General features: G+C 38.6%; 1 protein-coding gene across 1 annotated transcript; it reads right to left on the reverse strand.

Moving 5' to 3' along the window:
* Positions 1-14,914: 14,914 nt before the first annotated feature.
* On the reverse strand, positions 14,915-22,391 carry LOC140889169 (uncharacterized). The gene is made up of 2 exons (XM_073296876.1): positions 21,401-22,391; positions 14,915-15,214 (listed from the first exon to the last, which is right to left on the reverse strand). The coding sequence occupies exon 1, from the start codon at positions 22,389-22,391 to the stop codon at positions 21,684-21,686; it is 708 nt and encodes a 235-aa protein (XP_073152977.1). The 3' UTR covers positions 14,915-15,214; positions 21,401-21,683.
* Between the last annotated feature and the right edge of the window lie 2,313 nt (positions 22,392-24,704).

Genomic DNA, 24,704 nt, shown 5'->3' on the forward strand with positions numbered 1-24,704 from the left:
CATGGAATGAAGGAATCTTCATCTTAATTCCACTAATATTCTCATCCTCTCGACCTCCGTCGATGTATCTTCCTCTCACAGGTCCCCTTCTATTTTTTTCACCCTCATGATCCCTCCTATTTCTACCCCAATTTTCACCCAAACTCTCTTCATCCTCTCCACCATCATCATCTTCTTCAAATATTTTCTTTTTATTTTTACCATCATCCCTACTAACTTCAAGCCTATCCAACTTCTCATGTATTGGCCCCAAAGCTGCCATCATCATCTTGGTCAATTCATCCATTTGACCTTGAGAAAAATTTTGGCTAGAAGAACTCATTGTACCTACAAGAAAACGTTAGTAATAAAAATTCCTCACACAAATTCTCACTAGTCACTCCAAAGAATTCACTCAACCACTCTTTTTTTTTTTTCACTCAATTTTATGCAGGCTTTTGCTTTATGTAGAAGTTAATCAAACTCTCAAATTTACAACTTGTAGACACTTGAAGATCGACTCTCGAAGACTGAAAAAATAAGATGTAGAAATTTATGAACTTGAATTTCTGACTCGCACCTAAGGATGAACAAGAGCGAAATAATTAATTGACCACAAGCTATCTTACTTCTTCTATATATATATATATATATATATATATATATATATTTTTTTTTTTTTAAGCTTTCGGTCGTTCTATTTTTCTTCTATATATATATATATATTTTTTGCAAAATAACTTGTAGCACAAGACACGAAAACTTGGGCGACAAGATTGACACAAAAACGACTTAAAAATTTGAAATAGAATAGACTCAGATGAAGAACGAAAGATGAAGAGCGAAGAACACGAAGAACGAAAAGATATGAAGATAATATACTTACTTGATTCAAAATCTTGGCTTTGATACCAAATGATATGAATTCTTAATGTATGGAAGGCAAACACGATTATATTAAAATCGTACCCTCAGTCCAATAACAAAATAAATCAAGAAATTTGCCCAATATTGAAAACAAGTAAAATTTTTGGATTATTCACCTCTAGTTTACTTGAAACTAGCAACAAACAATCACGAAGAAAACAATTGATCACAACGGGACCTTCAGAAAACCTGTTTCTGACAACCTACGAGGATAATCAATCGACAAACGCCACAAAGTTGAAGAACTTTGATAAGTTTGATTTTTGGATAAGCAAAAGCTTAATAAAAATTCTAAAGACAATTTTAATTGATCAATATCAAAAAAACTGAATTCTATCTTAATTATGAATTTTTTTGTTGTATTTATAATACAACTACAAATAATAAAAGATATCGCGAAATAATTCAAAAATATATCTAAAGATATGATAATATCTTCCTAAAAGTTTTCTAGTAGGAATAAAAGATTTAATTAAGAAAATAATGCCAAAAATATCAAAAAGTCTCGCACACACACAACACGCCGAACTGTGTGTAAAACTCGGAGGCGCGGGCATCTGTATATGGAAAGCCTCTCTGTTGATTGCTATCGACGAAAACACTTTTGTCAATAAGCACATTTCCAGCCTCTCCTCTCCTCTCCTCTCCAATATGAATATCGTTTTCGTTTAGGTTAACAATTTCATCAGGATCTCATCTTGTTAACCCCAATGCAAACATGTTTTGCTCTGCATCCCCTAGCCACTTTTTTGTACCATATTTTTTGTTAATTTGTACCACATCTTGTATTGTTTTGTACCACATTTTATAACTAGGGACCCCAAAGCAAAACATGTTTGCATTTGGGAATTTTTGAGCAAATTGCCCATATTAAAATTATCTTATTCATCCAGTTTGTTTATAATAGCTAGGAGTTTGAATAAATATAATTTCAACTTTTGAAACACATTTATACCTTAATATGTTTATTTCACTTGTATAATTAATATTTATTCCATTAACGAAACTAGTCAAATCCAAAAGTGAAATAACCAATACATAAATTATTTCTTAGAAATAATAGAAAACATTGCATTATGTTAAGTAGCTATTGATTATTTTATCAAATATAAAAAAAACACAAAACAAATTTTTTTAAAATTTATCATTTAAATCTGGAAAAAAAAGAAAATAAAAAAAATTCTTAAACAAAAATTTCCTTTAAGAATTTTTAAACATCAAAATTTAATTTTATACTCCGAAATTTGATTACCTAAACCATGTATTAATATGAGATCATACTGAGTAAGAAATAAACGAAAATTTTTATAAATCAACATATATATTTAAGAAGAGTGAAGTATTTTTTTCCTTTGAAATTGTTGGTCTTATATAATAGAAATAATATTTTTATAGGTATGCATTTGATTAATAATATAGAATATGTTTAATATGGATGTCCTACTCCATTCAATTCATTAAAAATATAAAAAAATATTTTTCATTGTAAATATAAATCGGACTGATCCATCTCAAAAATCACAAAAGACCTAGAAGAAATGTACTTTAAATCCCTAGACCCAAATTCAAGTTTGTGATCAGTTCGTATCAGAAAAAAAATGGTTGTTTACAATCCATGTTCCACAAAAAAAAATTATGTACTTCCTGGGCCCACTTGATTTTTTTTTGGATGAAAGTCGATACAAAACATTGAAAATATGATATAAATACATGATAGTACTACTGTATGATTTTTTAGTACTCAAACATGTAAAAAAATATTGATATTAATGACATATCTATCTTCTTTATTTGAAAATCGGTACAAAACATTGAAAATATAATACTAATATATGATATTTGAGTACCAAATGTGTTACAAATATATGATTTTTGAGTACTTAAATATATGTTGCAAGTGTTGATATTAATAAAGATGAACGGACTTTATACTTAAAATCTTACCTTTTGTACTCGATCTAAACCACTTAGTGCTCGAATATCATATTAGTACCATATTTTCAATATTTTATACCAAATTTAACCCTGAAAAGACATGTAGGTCCAGGGAGTGCAGAAAATTTTTTGTGTAGATCAGCGAGTTTAAACTCATATTTTTTTCTGACAGGAACTAAAAACTAGTTTGACCTTGAGTTTAGGGATTTAAAGTAAATTACCCAAATACATGTCCAATATCATATTATCAAAGCGACTTATCTTTCTTGGTTTACTTTTGGGGTGGACTTGCTTGCTTTTTAAAAAAAAATAAAAAAAGTGGATAACTTGATCGAGACGAAATGCTCTGCTCTATTTATTACTCTAAACTATATTATATTTTTCTCAAGTAAGTTTCTGTAAGGATTGGTTTGAGTGTAAAGGAGGGGAGAGTGAATACACCTAAAAAATTGTTTAGTGAGTGTCGGTTAGAATTCAATCGGATTAGTGACTGAATTCTTGGCTTATCTTTGTGTTTATGCAAATTGACAAATAAATAAGAAGTGCAGAAATATGCCAAAGTGCAGTTATGAACACCGATTTGGAATGTATGCAAAACTGATAAAGTAAAGTAAACTGATGAAAGGATACAAGGAGATGTTTTTGGATGTTCGGAGATTTCAATGACTCTTACGTCATCTTTTCTTCCTCCTCGGAAGGATAACACTAGAAGACTTTGAATTTTACAATCAACTTGCAAAATTCCACTCCAAGACTAGGACTTATACACTAATGCTTATCTTACAACTCCTAGTTACAACACAAAATCAGTCCTCGACTGAGTGAAATATAAGTGTGATACAGCTCAATTTCAAGAGCACAAAAATGATCCTTAAATGATCAGAATAAAGAACTTATGAAAGTGTGCTTCGAGTTTCTTGATCAGTTTATTTTGTGAATATTTGAAAGCTTGCATATAATGTGATATTGTTCTATTGCCGAGAGATCTTGCTCAACTGATCGAGATGCCTATTTATAGGCTTGAGTGCCAATGGTAATAAATTTGAAAGTCATCGAAAAAATTGAATTATTCTCGTTGCACTGTTCTGCCAATTCAGCATTATTCTGCACAGAGGTACAATATGGGATCGCGGCGTCTTGTTCAGAGATGTCAGTGTTAGTGTACGGAAAACTTTATCCGTTGAGGTAAACTGAATGATATTCTGAATATTCCCTGAGAGTTGATTTAGTGATCTTCAATTTAATAGATATGTGGCAGATAGGTAAACTGATGGAGATCAACTGATCTCATTCTTATCGGGTAAACTAAAGTGTCACATCAACTGAATGAGCGAGCAGTTATTTCCAAGTTCTTGTGCGATCAGTTTAGTTCAGTTTATCTTGTTTGATATCTCTAATGCCGAAACTTAAAATCACCAACAATTTCCCCCTTTTTTGTGTTTGACAAAACTTAGATTTATCATCATTTGTCGTTGGTTTAGATTGTTCTTGAAAACGCAAAGATAAGTAAACTGACAAAATTAATTCAATTTGAAACTGAACTAATTTCCCACTTTTTGAGAAACACAAACTGAGAAAGTGCGATCAAAATATTGGTGTCTCAACAAGATAGATCAGCAAATAAGTGCAGATAAAATAGTCTGTGCTAAGAATCTATCTTTGACTTGGATGTCGTCGTTGAGAGCTGTGAGTGCAACTGGAGAAGGGATTTCCACTTGACTGACCCTGATAGCCAGCTCTTGATTGATCAGATGCGAGATGATAAACAACTTGTATTGTAAGATCATCAATTGACGCGGTCTGATTTGTGATGCCTTGAAAGTTTGTGACTAGTGAATCTTTCAGAGAGTGCATCTCTTTGGAGAGATTATCAAATTTGGCATCTAGTGAAGAGTGAGATTTTCGTAGTTGAGTCAAAGAGGTGTCTACCGGTTTGAACTTGGTGAATGATTGATTCATCAAAGTGAATTATTTCTGAAGCACGACTATTTCTTTTGTCATGGATGATCTGATAATAGAGATGTGATCCTCAGTTTTATGTTGAGAACTTTTTTATCTCTTGAAGATCGTTGGAAAGAGACATCAAAGTGGCTTCCATTTCGAAGAGAACAATATTCAGATCATCATCCATCTCGTGATCAGTTGATCTAACTGTCACGGATTCTTGAACAGGCTCAATGATCTCATCAATAATCATTGATGGTCTTTCTTGGCAGAGGAATTGTAAAAAAATCGGTCCATTGAGATTTTTTCACAAATAGATCATCTTTGTTATTCTCATAGTCTTGCCCAACAGTGTTAACTTTGTCTTGGCCTTTATGTGATGCCGATGAGGCTACTGCTGTAGAGTGAGAGGCAATTGGTACAAACTGATGCAATGTTTCTACCTCAAAGGATTCATCAGTTTTGGTGCTGTCAATTGGACTCATAGACTGAGTAGGTGATGAAACACTTTCAAACTGATATTCTGGTGGATTGAAGAAAAATGGAGGAATGAAGACAGTCTCTGGCTTGACTAGTGGAGGTTGATTGCCAGAAAGTGTTCCTCAACATTTTCTTTTCCGAGTTGAGCATCATAGAGACTGTTATCTTTTATAGTGTCCTCAACATTTTCTTTTCCGAGTTGAGCATCATAGAGACTGTTATCTTTTATAGTGGATTCAAACTGAAGATTCATTTTGTCATTGCCTGAATGCTCCAAAATTTCTTCTGTCACAGTGTGTCATGTCAAGCTTTGATGTATTTAGAGTTGACTCATTAGTGTTTTCCTCTTTTTCCTCAAATTTTTCTTCAAGATGAACTACTGATTCAATGTGAGTGACTACCTGGTCCACTGTTTCATCCAAGTTCATCTGTGTTAGTTCTGGCAACGTTAAGTCATTTTCTTGATGGAAGTGAACTGGAGTTAATTGATTCTCCGAGTGGTCAACTTATGATTTATCCATGTTTTGATCAGTTTCTTTTTCAACTTCTTCAAAAACTTGATCAATAGTGTGTTATGAGGATTCAGTGGGTTGTGGAACGAATTTAATGTTCTTGGATCCAGACTTGGATTTGGACTTGCGGGTCAAAAAATTGTAAGCTTCAGGAATGATAAGTTTTTTATCCTCTTCCCAAAATCTAACTCTCCGTTGAAGTGAAGACAGACTAATATCCAATTGAATGAAGACAGTTCTGTCTTCATATTCAGTCTTTTCAGTTGCATCATAGTTCTTTTGAAGCTCACCAAGAATTTGTGTCAACTTTTTGATCCTCATTAGGTCAAAGAAATATTACCGTTCGTAACACTGATTCTTCATAATATATGTAGTTTTTTAATTCTCCTTTCTTCATCAACTACTTAGCCAAAATGGACGTTTGGTAATTGTATCAATCATCAAATACTGTATCAGTTGTGTTCTCAGCATATTCCATAACATCATCCACAGTTAGATCAATTTGAAGTTTGATGGAATTTGATGGTGTGTCAGTATCAGATGAGGAGGCAACAGTTGTTCTATCTTTTCCAACCAATAGATCAAGACTTGAGTGAGTGTACTCAACAATATGTTGTGTAGAGATCGGATGATCCGAAGTATAGTCGCCAAGTGTCCTAGATTATGTGACGTCACCGATGACGTATTTTTGAGATCGGACGATCCGAAGTCCAGTTCGGATCATCCAGAGTGCTGGCAAGGATAGATGTCGAACATGCAAGTTCAGACGATCCAAAGAGAGAGTTCGGACCATCCGAACTCCGTCTATATAGAGGGTCCGAGAGCCTCATTTCTTGCACCTTCCAAACTTCTTTCTCTCTCCTTTTATGGGGTATTTTAGGTGTTTTAATCACCTAAGTAGGTCCGAGATTTGGCAGAATCGTCTCCGGAGTAGTTCAAAGTTGTGCCCAAGTAGTGGGACAATCGCCATCAATGGGCTGACGAAGGATGTAGGTATGATCCGAGATCCCTAAAATTATTAGAGAGTATGTAATAGCTTAGTTAAGGATTTTAGATAATAATTAATAATGCATGGGTATTCTGCATTGTAGTGATTGGACTATAGATGCGAGACATCAAAGAGTATATTATTGAAGGTACGTAAGTACTGACTGAGATTGTCAGCGGGTATGCATGTTTATGTGTTATATTAATGTGTCATGATTGCATGTTATTGTTTTGAGATATTATGCTGCATGTGCATATCATATTGAGACTGTGTTTCTTTGAGATGAGCCAGTGCAGGGTCGCTCAGCCCTTGTTATGGCATTGTGACACTGAGGGTCCTGCCGACCGATGAGTTGCGCCGACTCTAGTTATCCATGGACATTCTAGATCCATTTCTAGTAGAAGTGAGTGGTTGAACCCAGTGGTTTGATTCCCCGAGGTTACAGCTCATGTCCTAGGCGCCAGTTTGAGCAGTTTGGATTTATATATCCCAGATATGGATACCCAGACATTGTATTTTTGCATGCATCATATTTTTATGTTTACCCGTACTAGCGTGCTGAGCTTTAATGCTCACGTCCATTATTTATGTTTTGTCTGGACACCCCATTAGACGGGGCAGTTGCATGTGTTTCACCAGGACTTGAGATAGGTGGTGACCTGGCAGGGATACGGGGTGAGCAGCTGGGAGATTTTTATTCGATTGGGTTGTATATTGTTTTAAGGATTTTTCATCGGTTGTATTTTGTCGGGTTGATTAAGTTGTAATGTTTTTTAAGTTTCCGCAACATATCTCTTATTATGGTTTCATTGCATGCTTATTTAAGCTTTAATCTATGATTAGTAATGGATTCGGGTAAGGGTTGCTACATGATGTGGATCAGAGGAATTGATTCTTAGTTCTTGTGATTTTTGTTTGAAACTGAGGTAGATTTTTATGAACACATAAGTGATTTAGGAAAATTTAGAATCAATTGAGCCTTTTTAGCCACTATATAATCGTGAAAGTATAAATCAAATTGAGTAGCTAAAAAAAGTTCAAAGAAAAAATTTAATGACGGAGAAAGTAAGGTGAGGGGAGACCTTAAAAAAAAAGTGGATTGAAATTATAATCCAAATACAAGGATAAAGATGGAGAATGTATGGAGTAGAAGGAAGCCAAGATCAATATTTGGCAGTGCAAATAATAATATTTTTAGCTACTCATTCTACCCAATGTGATAAAATCCAATCCCTTTGCTTGAATCCTGAGTTTTTGATTGACATTGCTATATTATTAGATACATATATATACTTGAAAATCAAGAAGGATGAATAATCATCAATAATTTTCTGCAAACTTGCTTTCTAAGTTCTCGACCATTCGAACAGATTAATATAAAAAATTTCAAACTTCAAGCACTCCCATACTGAGATACCAAAATAAATTTGTGATCAAACAGTGCTAAACTTAAAACGTTCAAAGCTCTATCATCTTAAGTCTTATTTGTTGTTGTAACTCCATCAGAAAGGGTTCTGATTAGAAAAAGTTTCTTTAGGCTAAGTTTCTAAGATTTTTAATTTATAGTCGATTGAATCGGGTTTGTACAAGGAGTTGTATAAATCAAAGTTTTCTAGTGAAAATCTTTTTTGAAATAGAAAAGGGGGAGTGTTGGGGTGCAATAATTGTCTCTGATGGGTAGTGAGATCGAATCATGGCGCTTGGGTTGCTTTGCGGTTTATAAGATTTAAGTTGCATCATTATCATTAGTTATAGCTTTTGGTAAAGCGGTCAGCGCTCAGTCTTACAATTGGTATCAGAGCCAAGGTCATGGGTTCGATTCCCATTGATTGAAAGGATTTCAATTATTAGGAGAAAGATTTTGGGGTGTAATAATTGTCTCTGCTGGATAGAGCGATCGAACCATGGCGCTTGGGTTGCTGTGTGGTTTAAAATATTTAAGTTGTGCTATTACCACTAGTTGTAGTTTTTAGAAAGCGACAAGCTCTCGGCCTATGGAGAGGCGTAACCTTCAAACTTCCATAAAAATCTCAATGCTTTTTATTTTATTACATTTTCTGTCTTCTCATAAAAATCATCTCAAATTTTAATTGCATGAGTTCTCGTGTGTGTGTGTGTGTATGTGTGTGTGTGTGTGTGTGTGTGTTCTGCCAATCTCATCTAACCAGCCCAACACTCATATTGAATTATGCAACTAGTGATTTTCAAATATTCATTAATTTTGCACTCAATTTTCAAACCACAATCTACCACGTTCGAGTTCTACTCACACAGATTAAAAGGACTTTTTCGGTTATCAAAGGGTTCAAAATATACAAGAAATCAAGTCACCCAAGAATAAACCAATGCAATGAGACGTGTACGTGAAAATTGATCAGATTATAATAATTAATAGTGTTTCTCGAGTATCCATAAGCTTAAATCTCGTAACCCTTCCCCATTAGTATATTAGACAAATATGACCTGGTCAATAGGACTTCTAAGCTTATGACATAAGGTCTGGCTCATGCCTACAAGCGAAGGGTAAGGATTCAAGGAAGGGAGTAAGTCGGTGGTTGATTTTTTGCACACTCCCTTTTGATTTTCATCTCCTCTTCACCCAAATCATCATTTTCTATTTTCTCTTTTCTTTTTTTATATTTCCTTCTTATATATATATATATATATATATATATATATATATATATATATGTGTGTGTGTGTGTGTGTGTGTGTGTGTCTAGGGAGGATTTATACAATTTAACACTTGAATTCTTACTCCCTTAAAGGTAGAAAATAGTCTATAAGCCAAATATTAGGTGGTCGGTATGGGATTTCAAAAAAATATCGAATTGTTCAATCACACTTTATCAGGTGTTCCATTCATTTTTATTTAGATCAAAGGAGGTGACTAGAGATAAAATGATGTTATTTGGTGGCTCGGAAGACTCAAACGGATCAAAAATCGCCTACATCATTCCTAAGTCACATATTGTCCGTATTTTACCTCGAATGGTGGTAAATAAAGTTCTAGATTACTTCTCAATTCACAAGTAAATCCTACATACTAATCATGGTGCTCAATTATGTCTCATGCATATATAAAAAAAATTTGTAAGGTCTAGATTACTTCTCAATTCACAATTAAATTCTACATACTAATCACGGTGCTCAATTATGTCTCATGCATATATAAAAAAAAATTGTGAATGGATATCAATAAATTTCAAGAATATCCATTTTTTTGAAATAAGCTCAAAGGGCAGCAATTGATTATAATAATAAATGAAAATAAGCCCAAAAAATTTCAATAAATGCCTAAATTATATCCGTGCTCACAAAAATCTACCTCGGTATCAAGTGAAAATCACAAGAGTTTGAAATTTATTCATCTAATCCACATCACATGGTATACATAATTATTCTCTAGGTATCAGAGGTATCGATGTCTTTAACAGTGCATGCGTGAATTTTAGTGAGAACTCAAGATAAGACATGGCGACTATCAATTCTATTCTCAATGGAGATTCTAGTTCCAGGCAATCATTCTAAAAAATTATCATCACATGCCAACACTTTTACAACTACATGATAAATGCATATTGTTAATTTTTTATTATATTTTTTTTGTTTCAAATTACTTGACTAAAATGTAGGAGAAACAGAAGAGCTAACCGACTAAAACAAGCAGGGCATAAACAAACCCACCCCCCACCCACCCAAAAAAAGTATATGTTCATTGTCTCCAATGCACCGTAATAAAGAAATAAAAAAATCGGTACACGTACCTCGGGCATCGAGTTTCAGGACTTGGTGCCATCATCATCCGTCATTGCATCCTCTTCATTGTAGTAACCCACTATTTCTAGTAATTATAAGGACTAAGAATGTTTAGAATGGTTAAAACATGATTAAGAAAATCTCAGATAAGATTATTAAGTAGAAAATCGAATTCAGGACATTCGAAAATGGTCTGGAGGATTCCAAGTGTTCAAGGAGTTCGGAAGGTCCGAACTTGAGCTAGGAATAGTTTGGTGGTTCCGATATCGTTGGAAGCAAGATTTGAGTTCGGTAGCTCCGAGCAGTTCAGAAGCTCTAATCCTGAATTTGAAAGATCCGAACATTTCCCAGACGGATATGGGCTTTCTGATTGGTGACTTGACTTGATTTGACAAGGTTGAGTTCGGAAACTCTGAACCCCTAGTTTGTCAGGTCCGAACGTTGTCGGCAACCGCGTTATCCAATCAAAGGACACTCGTTCGGTTGAGGAAGTTTAGAAGGAAGATAGGAAGTTCTTAAGTGCATTCAGAAGGTCCTAACAGGAGATCGGATGTTCCGATTGTGGCCTATATATAGGGGCCGAGATCTCATTCTTCCTTGCTCATTTCCCTCTTCTCTCTCCGATTGCGCCTATGTTTTGAGACCATCGCCATCAAAGGTCTAACGAAGAATAAAGGTAGATTTCTAGACTCTTATTAGGTTCGAGTAGCTATTAGTCTAGTTAAAGCTTTTAGTAAGCAATAAGTGATATAGTGATTATCTGCTTATAGGCTTAGACTTGAGTACCAAGTGGCTAGGTTGCTTGAGTTTCTTGATTTAAGATACGGACATACTATCCGAGATACTCTGGTTGACTATGCATGTTCTATATTTGCATGACTATATAACATTGTTATATGTGCATTGAATTATTCCATGGATATTACTGCTACATGCATTATCACGTTGAGCTTATACCTTGATATTACCAGTAGAGAGTTCGCTCATCCCCCATGATATTTTGTGGATGTATTCCATGGTTTTGGGTCCTGTTATGTCCATGGTTTATGGTATGGGAGCCACCTCTTGATGCGATGACCCAGCGTACTACATATCATGGCGTCTTTAGACTGAGAGGTGATTCTAACAGTGATAGGTTTCTGGTACTCATTCATTTTCATTTGCATTCATAGAATGTGTGTACTCGCACCTTCGTGTTGAGTTTTGTATCGCTCAATTCCATGTATTTCTCCTTGGACACCCCATTCGAGGGGACAATTGCAGGTTTCCCAGGTTCCGGACCAGTGTCTAGTTGGCGACCATGGAGTTTTGGACTCAGTTGGTGCCAGCAGAGCTAGTTAGGATTGACCCTCTTGTGCTTTGGGTTTTTTATTGAGTTGTATATTATATCTGGTTCCAGTTGTTTTCCGGTTGTATTCTGCTGAGTTAGTTTTTTATTTAAGTTTCCGAAATTATCTTTGATTTTTTTTAAGTTTTAATTGCATGCTTAATTTTCTTTTAGTAGGTGGTAATTCCGGATTGGGTCACTACACTCACCCTCTTCCTCTTTATCTTCCTGTATCGGCTGATGTGACCAAGCTCGTGGTATGGGGAAAGGCATATCTTAGGAGCTGGAGCTAGGAAATCTCTAGACGAGCGCAGTCATGAAACCATGCATGTAAGTCATTTGCTCCCTAATCATTCTCCACTGGGTCATCATGCACCTCTTCAAGTCATCCAATCTCTCATGAGTTGTTTTACCCCTCCAAGCTCAGATATATGGCACCACTGGTTGTTGAGGCTACTGTTACCCACTTCTCGAGGCATTTCCACCTCTAATAGTACTCTGTCTTTGCTACTCTTCCATGGGTAATGGCAGGAGTAACTTAATTGGAGTCTTTGTGGGTATAATCTGTTCACTATCGTCGTTCCAAGTTACCCCGCATGATGGCATAAATCTGTAATCAATGAAGAATGGAGCATGCTTATGGTTGAACCTTTCCGTCAACCATTAAGATTGATTCTTGGATCACACGGCCTTCATCGATAATTTTCTTCATGATAATGCAATACACAAGGCCTCCCCTTGCCTTTGTCACATCCGATGTGTGTCCAACAGCAACATCCTCGAATCTAAAAACATGCTAGTTATTTGCCTGTCTTTTAAGAAACCTTGCCAAGAATGTCACTAGTGCCCCTCGATTATTGAGTTTTCATTGTGTCCCAGGCCGCAGAGGTATTGATAATGACATCATAGGGGTATGGCTCGCCCTTGAACGCATTGTACTCATCATGATCAAAATATGGCATGTCATATATTTCATTGATAGTATTGCTATCGAATGTGACCATCTGTCCCCTAACCATGATACATACCCTTCATGCTTAACCTTGAGGTTAGCATAGAATTCCCGGACTAAAGACACCATGACATCCGGAGGTGGTTTCACAAATATCCATCCCACCCCTCAACCCAAACCTCTATCGTTGGCATGGATCAATGTTAGCGCATCAGGGTCGGTCATGTCCATGACACGCTCCCTATGCATATTATTTTCAAGCAAGATGGTGTAATTTTCAGTGGCTTGGGAGTCCCAAAAACGCCTTCTATCAAAGTTTGAAGATGAAGACGCAACATCATACTTCATTTTATTTTTAAGATACACCCCTAACTCAACACAATAACAATGCCAACCAAGACTTCCAATACACAAAATCACCAACTCAACGCAAAAAAAATTATCAAACGCTTGATAGGCACCAATCTCAACACCACAATTTCCAACTCATATGCTAAGATCAAAGCTTTTCAAGCCAAACTTGTAACCTTGTAGTGTAACTACAAAGATATTCCCCAAATCTCAATCTAATCCATGGTTGTGACTCCTTCACTTCGAAGTCCCAAAGAGAAAACCCAATTCTTTTGTGATTTAGGGTTTGATTTCAAAGGGGAGATGTTAATGGGTTATGGGTGAAGATTTGAAAATTTTTTGGGGTGGTTTCCCTGGTAGAGAAGTATAGGGAGCGCAAATATATGGTGTGTTTCCAAAAAAATGAGAGGGAGCCATGGTGCTAGGGTCAAGAAGTGAATGTATTTGGGATTTTTTTTATACACGTAGACTTAGCACTGCGGTGCTGAAAATTGGCCTTGCAGCGCTAAGCCTTTGGCTCTTGATTTTTAATTTAGTGTTGTGGCTCTGGTTCTAGCGATATGGTGCTATGGCTTCGTGATTTATGTAGGTGCTGAGCCGCTAGTTTCTAGCACTGCAGCGCTACTTCATAGGCTTTTAGTATTTGGTAGCACTGAAGCGCTGGATTTTAGTGTTGCGGCGCTAAAACTTCAAAATTTTGTGATCAATTGAGCCCGAGCTAGCCTCTAATAAACACTTTATTGCCTTTTTCCTTAAGTTCTTATGCAACATATTTTCACCTATAAAATCATAACCATAATCAATGTCTAATCTCCACATGTCCAATTAAATAAATTTTAATCAAGAACTAAAATAATATAAATTTAATCAATTGAATCAATAAACCAATAAAGGATATTGTTTTGGGGTGCCTCTCAAAAAGTGTTTAGTTTAAAGGCATCAGCCTGACTAGCACCAATTCTTAGTTCGGCTTGCTTAGTGGAATGTTATCTACATTCCTTACTTCATTACCATAGTAGTGCTTGACTGGTTGCCCATTCAACTTGAATGTCTGTCCATCACTGCATTTCAGCTCTATTTCCCCATGAGGATACACTGTCTCTACTTTGAAAATGGTCTTGACCAACACGACTTCAACTTACACGGGAACAATTTTTAAACGATAATTGAATAATTAACTTGATGTCCCGATTCGAATTCCTTCGCAAGATTACTTTGTAATGCCACTTCTTTGTTAATTCCTTGTAGATCTTGGCATTATCATATGCATCGTTCCGAAATTCTTCCATCTCATTTAGCTGGAGCAATCTCTGTGTTCCAGCTTCCTTCATGTAAAAATTTAGCTTTTTGATAGCCCAAAAAGCTCGATGCTCTAGTTCAAGTGGCAAGTGACAAGCTTTCCCATAGAACAACCTATAGGGCGACATCCCTATAGGTGTCTTGAATGCAGTCAGGTACAATCACAATGCATCGTCTAGCTTGATCGCCCAATCCTTCTAGTTAGTTTTCACTGTCTTCTCAAGATTTGTTTGTTCTCCCAATTAGATATTTCAGCTTGTCCATTTGATTGTTAATGATAGGCTAGTGTCACTGAAATGACCCTAACTACTAGACTAAAAATAATTTAAATGAAAATTTACGGATTTTTAAAAAATTTTGCCATGAATTGTTTGCAAAGCAAACAAGCCATCTTAACCCAGTCAACAATTCAAATAAGGAAAGAAAAACTGACTTAAAAACTCAAGTGCGCTAATCATAAACATGCAATCCTAGTAACCACCTCCCGGTTACAGCATAAAGTAAACTAAGGCATTTAAAAGTTCGCAATAATCATAAACATGCATAGGTGTAGACATACTACAAATTCATCAACTGTAGCACAGGGAATGCACATCCTGGCTATAAATACTGAAAGTACTCAAATAACTCTTCATTATTACATAACAGAGTAATGTGCGGAAAAACGTAAACATAAAGAAGCAACGGTCACTGGGCCTTGCACCGCCGATGGCCTCATCCCAGTAGATCATGCCCCTCCATCTCAACAACAGTCTCCTCACCTGCAAACATTCAAGCATAGTGAGTCGAAAGACTCAACAAGTATAAACAGTGTAATAACAAGGGTTTAAAATACGTGATGCAATAGCTCAACTTTAACTGTAATATGCATGAAACTAGAAGGTATAGAAAGCATGCACTGATGAACTCACGCTATAAAAGGCTTTCAACTTTCTTAACATCAACCTCATACTTTACTTAACCTCATGCATGACTGACTGACATCAACGTAAGACGAGTCAACTGAAATAATGAAACTTTAACTTTTAAACTTTTCTTTTTCTTTTCTTTTTCCTCATAGAAATCAGTTCCTTGATTTGTGACCCTCTGTTTCGATCATGATCATGGCTGCAGTGCACTATGCCGGCAAGACGACGAGATTTCTTCCGACGAACTTAACCCCTCTGTGGCAAAGAGACCGAGATAACTCCCGATCCCTCATTGCCCCTCTGTGGCAAGGAGACCGAGATTACTCCCGATCCCACATTGCTCTCTGTGGCAAGGATAAACAAGATGTCTCTTGCTCCCTACCTAAACCTCTATAACCTCTTGGTGAGTAGACCGAGGCATCCCCCGGCCTAGCAACACCCCTCTTTGTCACAAACAAATCACTTCATTCAAAAACATTTACTTTCTTTTCCTTTTCATTCATTAAGACTCGACTCACACCTCTTTATAGCATGCAAAACAAGAAAACTTCCTTTCACTTTATGAAACTCAAGAACATGTCATATGCACACGAATCGGCAACCTTTAAGACATGAGACTCAACTCAAAAATGTGGGTGTAAGGTGGATAAGTGGCTGCCCCTAAGACAAAAGAAACACTTCACTCAACAATTTCCCTCAAACTTGACTTAGCCCGAGCAAGAGAACCGTAAGACCCTAAACTTTGTCATGCCTTAACCAAAACCCGTCCCGCTTGAACCGACACTTAACAAACACTTCAAATTACCCCTAGGAATAGGTGGTAACATCAAATGATCAAACGAGCTAATTGACAAGACAAGAAAATTGGACAGCCCCTTTTTACAAAGAAAAATCTGCACCTACACCTCCAACTTAAAAGACTCATAACTTGGTCCAAACTTATCCGAAATAAACCCATTTTATACCGACACGACCACAACATCATGAAATTTACTATGGTACAGCCCTAACACTGCCCATACCTCAGCCAAGACCTGCCCTGCCCCGTGAACAGTACTGCTTTGCACACTCAACAACACCCAACTTACCTCTAACTCAAAAATTCAACCCCATAACCCTCTTTCCTCAACTTTTCTCCATACCAAACATCAATACACCTCAAATAACATCACTTAGGACTTTTTCCAAGCACTTGGACAACACCCAACCACACTTTCACCTCACATTTCGAAAACTTCAAATTTTAAGCATCAAAAGCCTCAAAATATTGGGTAATCAATCAAGACTCATGCAAATCAATTAAATGTCTCAACATAATTTCAATTCCAGCCCTTACACATGCAAAACTTCAAAATTTAGGGCACCTCACTTCTGAATTTTCGAAATTATGCAAACCCAATCATAAAAATCCATGCCATAGCTTCTAAATTCATCATTTAATCACATAAACACAACTCAAATGCAATACTTAAAAAAAAACAGCCATACCTCCACTAAATCATGCAAAAACCAAACCCTACATACATATACATCATGCATTTTGAAATTTTGCAAAAGAAACTTAAGGGTGGGGATAGATATTGCTTGAATGAAAGCCCAAGAACAATTTATACTTGCCTCTACCAAATATCAACCAAAAACCGAAATAAAAGAGGGAAGGGGAGCTGAAACTTCAAGCTAAGCTCCTTGGGAAGCTTCTCCCGCGAGGTAGGCGGCGGTGGACGGTGGCGTCGGCGGCTAGAGGTGGAAGAGAGGGGCGGCCATGAGAGAAATCCAACAAGGGGAAGGGGGCGGCTCTTGTGTTTAAAATGGGGGCTAGGGTTTCTATTGTGTTGTGTACAAGATATATATATATATATATAAGAGTGTAGTGTTTTGTGTGTGTGTGTATGTATCTTGTACTATAAAGGTGCTAAAAGACTTGTAAAAGTACTTTTGTACTATCACAACTTTTTACCTCAAAACTTTTGCACCTTTAAAAACTTCTAAGTTGAAAACTTTAACTCTAAACATTTTAATTGAAATTACACTAGCCCGGATTTAATAAAATCCTATTCTATGAAAAGTTTAGGAAATAATCCAAGAAAATGATAAAATTGCTTTTTGACCCCTTAAAAGTTCAAAATTCACATTTTTGGCCAAAATCCCCTTTTTCCTCTAACTTAAAATCTTAAAAAAATGAAAGTCTTGAAAATATACCACCGAAGCCCACCAGCGTCACCTTCCGGGATAGAAACTCACTAACTAAATAATTCAAGGCATTTAATTCAAATAAGTCAAGCAATGCTATCTTTAACTGAAACTTAAACAATTAACTTCAAGAAATTAAAAATATAAATACTGAAAATAATTTTTAGGCATGATATTCAAATTTTAAAAGTTATTGGTGTTACAATTCCTCCCTCCCTAATAAGGAATTTTGTCCTCGAAATTAAAACTCACCAAAAAGCTCCGGATAGCGATCTCTGAAATCTGCTTCTGCTTCCCAAGTGGCCTCTTCATCCGAATGGTTCTGCCATCTTACCTTGATCATTGGAATTGACTTGTTACGGAGTCTTCTCTCCTGTCTATCCAAAATCCGGATGGGCGTCTCCTCATAGGACAGGTGAGGAGATAGTTGAAGCGGTTCCGAACTGAGCACATGGGATGGGTTCGAGATGTACTTCCTCAACATCGACACATGGAAGACACTATGGATCTTATCAAGGTTAGGCGGCAGGGCCACTCTATAAGCCAGTGCCCCTACCCTATCCAAAATCTCGAAGGGTCCTATAAACCTCGGTGCCAACTTTCCTTTCTTCCCAAACCTCAAAACTCCCTTCAGCGGCGCTACACGGATGAATACATGATCACCCACAGAAAACTCCAAATCTCTCCTCCTGTGATCTGCGTAGCTCTTCTGCCTACTCTGGGCAGTCCTCATCCTATCACGGATCTTAGCTACTACCTCGGTGGTCAACTGAACAATCTCCGGACCAAAGTCTGATCTCTCACCTATCTCATCCCACAACACTGGAGATCTACACTTCCTCCCATAAAGTGCCTCGTAGGGAGCCATGCCAATAGTGGACTGAAAACTGTTATTATACGCGAATTCCACTAGTGGTAGTCTCGACTCCCAACTACCTTGAAAATCAATAGCACATGCCCTCAAAAGATCCTCCAAAATCTGAATCACCCTCTCTAACTGGCCATCAGTCTGCGGGTGGAAGGCGGTGCTAAAAAGTAGCTTCGTACCCAATGCGGAATGAAGACTCTTCCAAAAAGACGAAGTAAACCGTGGATCTCTATCAGACACTATGGAGACTGGAATACCATGTAGTCTGACTATCTCCCGGATATACAACTCCGCAAACTGAGTCATCGTGAAAGTCATCTTCACCGGTAAAAAGTGCGCCGACTTAGTGAGACGGTCTACAATAACCCAAATAGCATTCGAACCTCTCACTGTCCTCGGCAATCCCACAACGAAGTCCATGGTGATATTCTTCCATTTCCACTCCGGAATAGGGAGAGGCTTAAGCAATCCGGCAGGTCTCTGATGCTCCGCCTTGACCTGCTGGCATGTCAGACACTCGGACACAAAATGAGCAATGTCACACTTCATGCCTGGCCACCAATAAAGCTGCTAAAGATCCCGATACATCTTTGTACTACCGGGGTGGATTGAGTACGACGATGTATGTGCCTCTGCCATGATAGTAACTCGCAGAGAATCACCTGCGGGAACCCAAAATCTACCTCTGTACCTCACAATCCCATCTACCACAACATACAAACCGCTGCCTTTCTCCTCATCTCTCTGTCTCCACTTCCTGATCTGCTCATCAACTGACTGCGCTGCATGGATACGATCAAAAAGTGTAGTCTGCACACTTAGTGAAGACAATCTGGGAGCTCTACCACTTGCATAAAACTCTAGACCATACCTCTGAATCTCAACCTGCAACGGTCTAGACACTGACAAGGAGGTAATCACTGCAGTCTTCCTGCTCAAAGCATCTGCAACCACATTAGCTTTACCAGGGTGGTAGCTAATATTGCAGTCATAGTCCTTCACCAACTCTAACCACCTACGCTGCCTCATATTCAACTCCTTCTGGGTGAAGAAGTACTTGAGGCTTTTGTGGTCTGTGAAGATCTGACTCTTCTCTCCGTAAAGATAGTGTCTCCAAATCTTAAGAGCAAACACTACCGCTGCCAACTCTAAGTCATGAGTAGGGTAGTTCTTCTCATGCTCCTTCAATTGCCTAGAAGCATAGGCAATAACTCTGTCTCGCTGCATCAGAACTGCTCCCAATCCCAACTTGGAAGCATCAGTATACACCACAAAATCACCTTGCCCGGATGGCATGGTCAACACTGGCGCTGTCGTAAGAGCTTCCTTCAAAGTATCAAAGCTCTTTTGAAACTCGGCACTCCAAACAAACTTGGCGTTCTTATTAGTCAACGCTGTCATAGGCACAGCAATGGAGGAAAAACCCTTGATAAATTTTCGGTAATATCCGGCTAATCCAAGAAAATTGCGAATCTCAGACACGCTCCTCGGTATAGACCACTCCTTCACTGCTTGAACCTTTGAAGGGTCTACTTCCACACCGCTCTTAGAAATAATATGACCCAAGAAAGCAACTTTCTCCAACCAGAATTCACACTTATCAAACTTGGCCAACAACTTGTGCTCTCGAAGCACCTCAAGAACGGTCCTCAAATGATGTTCATGCTCCACTCTATCCTTCGAATAAATGAGGATGTCATCGATGAAAACAATGACAAAGCGGTCCAAGTAAGGCTGAAACACGCGGTTCATAAGATCCATGAAAACCGCGGGCGCGTTCGTCATCCCAAACGGCATCACAAGGAACTCGTAATGATAGTAACGAGTCCTAAAAGCTGTCTTCGACACATCTGACTCCTTCACCTTCAACTGGTGATAACCTGAACGAAGATCAATCTTCGAAAAGACGGATGCACCTTGCAATTGATCGAAGAGGTCCTCGATCCTAGGTAATGGGTACTTGTTCTTCACAGTCACTCCATTCAAACCTCGGTAGTCTATGCACAATCTTAGACTACCGTCCTTCTTCTTAACGAAGAGAACTGGTGCGCCCCATGGGGAGAAACTAGGGCGTATGAATCCCTTGTCAAGCAACTCTTGAATCTGCTCTTTTAACTCCTTCATTTCGGTAGGAGCCAATCTGTACGGTGCCTTGGAGATAGGCACAGTACCGGGAATCAAATCTATAGAGAACTCCACTTCTCTATCGGGCGGAATTCCCACAACATCGCTAGGGAACACATCCTCAAACTCCCTGACGACAGCCACATCAGAAATAACTGGTCGCTCTGGCAGCTCTGTCAAAGATAAACTGGCTAGAAATGACTCGCACCCACTAAGTACAAGCCTCTGAGCTTGCATGGTAGAAATGACTCGAGTCTTACTCAAGCTCTTAGCAGCCTCGAACCAAAACGGTTCCTCGCCCTCAGGCCTGACTAGCACTGATCTCTGCTGGAAGTCTATCATCACCGCATTCTTCGTCATCCAATCCATCCCAAGAATCAGGTCAAACTCTGGCAAAGGTAGCACTATGAGGTCTGCTACCACTGACTGACCCTGCAAAAGCAATACAAGATCTCTCACCAAGATCCTGGTGGATAGCTCTTCCCCTGAGGGGATAGTAACTGAGAATCCAACCTCCAATTCCTCGCTCTGAATGCCCCTCTCAAGGGCAAAAGACTCCGATATAAAGGAATGGGTAGCCCCTGAGTCTAATAAGGCTCTCGTGGCTACTCCTGCCACAACAATCCTACCTGCATAGCAGCAGTTACAACGACAAAAAGGTTGAAGTTAAAACCATGAGTTCTACTTAGGCTCATTCTAATTCAACAATTCCCAAACAAGATACTATTCATTCTAAACAGTCAAAGGTCCTAAGACATGCAACAAGTTACTAGAGTAAAACCTCAAACAAGCAAAGACTTAGAGTCGCATGCATCAACAAATCTTTAACTGCTCTAACCCAAAAGTTAAGATATTACCTGTGAGAAGAGTAGTGTTTGGGTCGGCCTGCTCGGCCTCCATCACGAACACTCTGCCCTGCACGGGCCTCCTCAGATTTGGACAATGGGTAGAAATATGGTCTGGCTTCTTGCACTTGAAGCAAACTCCAGCGTCCTTCAAACATCTCCCAAAGTGCGGGCGGTGGCAAACCTGGCAAATGGGCTTCTCCCCAGCCTTGGGAGGATCCTGCCTATGGGCCTGACGCCCCTGCTGTCCCTGCTGTCTCGGTGGTCCATGATACGGCTTCTTGCCGTGCTGCTGCTACTGAGAGTGGCCCTGATGACGGAAGGGTCTCTTGCCATGCGCCTCCGCGCTAATATCTCTCAGTGTCTGCTCGGACCTCAAGGCACGCCTCAGCGCTGAAGCATAATCAGCTGGCTCCGCCATAAGTACATCCCTACGGATGGCGGGTCGAAGCCCCACAAGAAAGTGCTCCAGCTTCTCCTTCTCGTCATCTCCAATCAAAGGCACAAAATGGCATCCCCTCTCGAACTTCACCACAAACTGTGCCACCGACAAATCTCCCTGTCTCAAGCTCATAAACTCCGTCTTCAAACGGGTTCTCACATCAGCAGTAAAATACTTTTCAAAGAACAGCTTCTTGAACTCAGTCCAAGGTAGAGTAGCTGGGTTCACAATCTTCTCCATTCCCTCCCACCAGAGGGCGGCATCATCCTGGAGGAGAAACACAGCACACCTCACTCTATCTGGATCTCCCAGCTGCATATAGCGAAAGATCACCTCCAGAGAATGGATCCAACCCTCCGCTATCAACGGATCAGTGGTGCCAGCGAAGTCCTTCGGATTCATCTTCCGGAACTGCTCGTAAATAGTCCCCACTCCAGCCCTAGGAGCATCCACATGACGCTCGAGGATGCGGGCCAATCCTGCTAGCACCTGTCCTCCTACATCCTCCTGAGGCGGCGGTGGTGGAGGAGTAACTGCACGCTGATCACGACGACGAGCCATCTAAACGCAACGAGAAAATCCAACATTCAAATTTCATGCCTTAGAAAAATATTTTTACTTCAAATCTAAATTTCTCAATAACTCAAGAAACTCATGCATCAAAACTTAAATAGATAGAGACATTAAACTTAAATCTTACAGACTTTGAGGCGAGATCCCCTGAGTTTCAGCAACCGGCAGTAGGCTCAGCCCAAACCAAGACCGTGCTCTGATACCAATTGAAACGACCCTAACTACTAGACTAAAAATAATTTAAATGAAAATTTGCGGATTTTTAAAAAATTTTGCCATGACTTGTTTGCAAAGCAAACAAGCCATCTTAACCCAGTCAACAATTCAAATAAGGAAAGAAAAACTGACTTAAAAACTCAAGTGCGCTAATCATAAACATGCAATCCTAGTAACCACCTCCCGGTTACAGCATAAAGTAAACTAAGGCATTTAAAAGTTCGCAATAATCATAAACATGCATAGGTGTAGACATACTACAAATTCATCAACTGTAGCACAGGGAATGCACATCCTGGCTATAAATACTGAAAGTACTCAAATAACTCTTCATTATTACATAACAAAGTAATGTGCGGAAAAACGTAAACATAAAGAAGCAACGGTCACTGGGCCTTGCACCGCCGATGGCCTCATCCCAGTAGATCATGCCCCTCCATCTCAACAACAGTCTCCTCACCTGCAAACATTCAAGCATAGTGAGTCGAAAGACTCAACAAGTATAAACAGTGTAATAACAAGGGTTTAAAATACGTGATGCAATAGCTCAACTTTAACTGTAATATGCATGAAACTAGAAGGTATAGAAAACATGCACTGATGAACTCACGCTATAAAAGGCTTTCAACTTTCTTAACATCAACCTCATACTTTACTTAACCTCATGCATGACTGACTGACATCAACGTAAGACGAGTCAACTGAAATAATGAAACTTTAACTTTTAAACTTTTCTTTTCCTTTTCTTTTTCCTCATAGAAATCAGTTCCTTGATTTGTGACCCTCTGTTTCGATCATGATCATGGCTGCAGTGCACTATGCCGGCAAGACGACGAGATTTCTCCCGACGAACTTAACCCCTCTGTGGCAAGGAGACCGGATAACTCCCGATCCCACATTGCCCCTCTGTGGCAAGGAGACCGAGATTACTCCCGATCCCACATTGCCCTCTGTGGCAAGGATAAACAAGATGTCTCTTGCTCCCTACCTAAACCTCTATAACCTCTTGGTGAGTAGACCGAGGCATCCCCCGGCCTAGCAACACCACTCTTTGTCACAAACAAATCACTTCATTCAAAAACATTTACTTTCTTTTCCTTTTCATTCATTAAGACTCGACTCACACCTCTTTATAGCATGCAAAACAAGAAAACTTCCTTTCACTTTATGAAACTCAAGAACATGTCATATGCACACGAATCGGCAACCTTTAAGACATGAGACTCAACTCAAAAATGTGGGTGTAAGGTGGATAAGTGGCTGCCCCTAAGACAAAAGAAACACTTCACTCAACAATTTCCCTCAAACTTGACTTAGCCAGAGCAAGAGAACCGTAAGACCCTAAACTTTGTCATGCCTTAACCAAAACCCGTCCCGCTTGAACTGACACTTAACAAACACTTCAAATTACCCCTAGGAATAGGTGGTAACATCAAATGATCAAACGAGCTAATTGACAAGACAAGAAAATTGGACAGCCCCTTTTTACAAAGAAAAATCTGCACCTACACCTCAAACTTAAAAGACTCATAACTTGGTCCAAACTTATCCGAAATAAGCCCATTTTATACCGACACGACCACAACATCATGAACTTTACTATGGTACAGCCCTAACACTGCCCATACCTCAGCCAAGACCTGCCCTGCCCCGTGAACAGTACTGCCCTGCACACTCAACAACACCCAACTTACCTCTAACTCAAAAATTCAACCCCATAACCCTCTTTCCTCAACTTTTCTCCATACCAAACATCAATACACCTCAAATAACATCACTTAGGACTTTTCCCAAGCACTTGGACAACACCCAACCACACTTTCACCTCACATTTCGAAAACTTTAAATTTTAAGCATCAAAAGCCTTAAAATATTGGGTAATCAATCAAGACTCATGCAAATCAATTAAATGCCTCAACATCATTTCAATTCCAGCCCTTACACATGCAAAACTTCAAAATTTAGGGCACCTCACTTCTGAATTTTCGAAATTATGCAAACCCAATCATAAAAATCCATGCCATAGCTTCTAAATTCATCATTTAATCACATAAACACAACTCAAATGCAATACTTAAAAAAAAA

This window comes from Henckelia pumila, chromosome 3 (assembly GCF_033568475.1).
Source record: "Henckelia pumila isolate YLH828 chromosome 3, ASM3356847v2, whole genome shotgun sequence".
NCBI lineage: Eukaryota > Viridiplantae > Streptophyta > Magnoliopsida > Lamiales > Gesneriaceae > Henckelia > Henckelia pumila.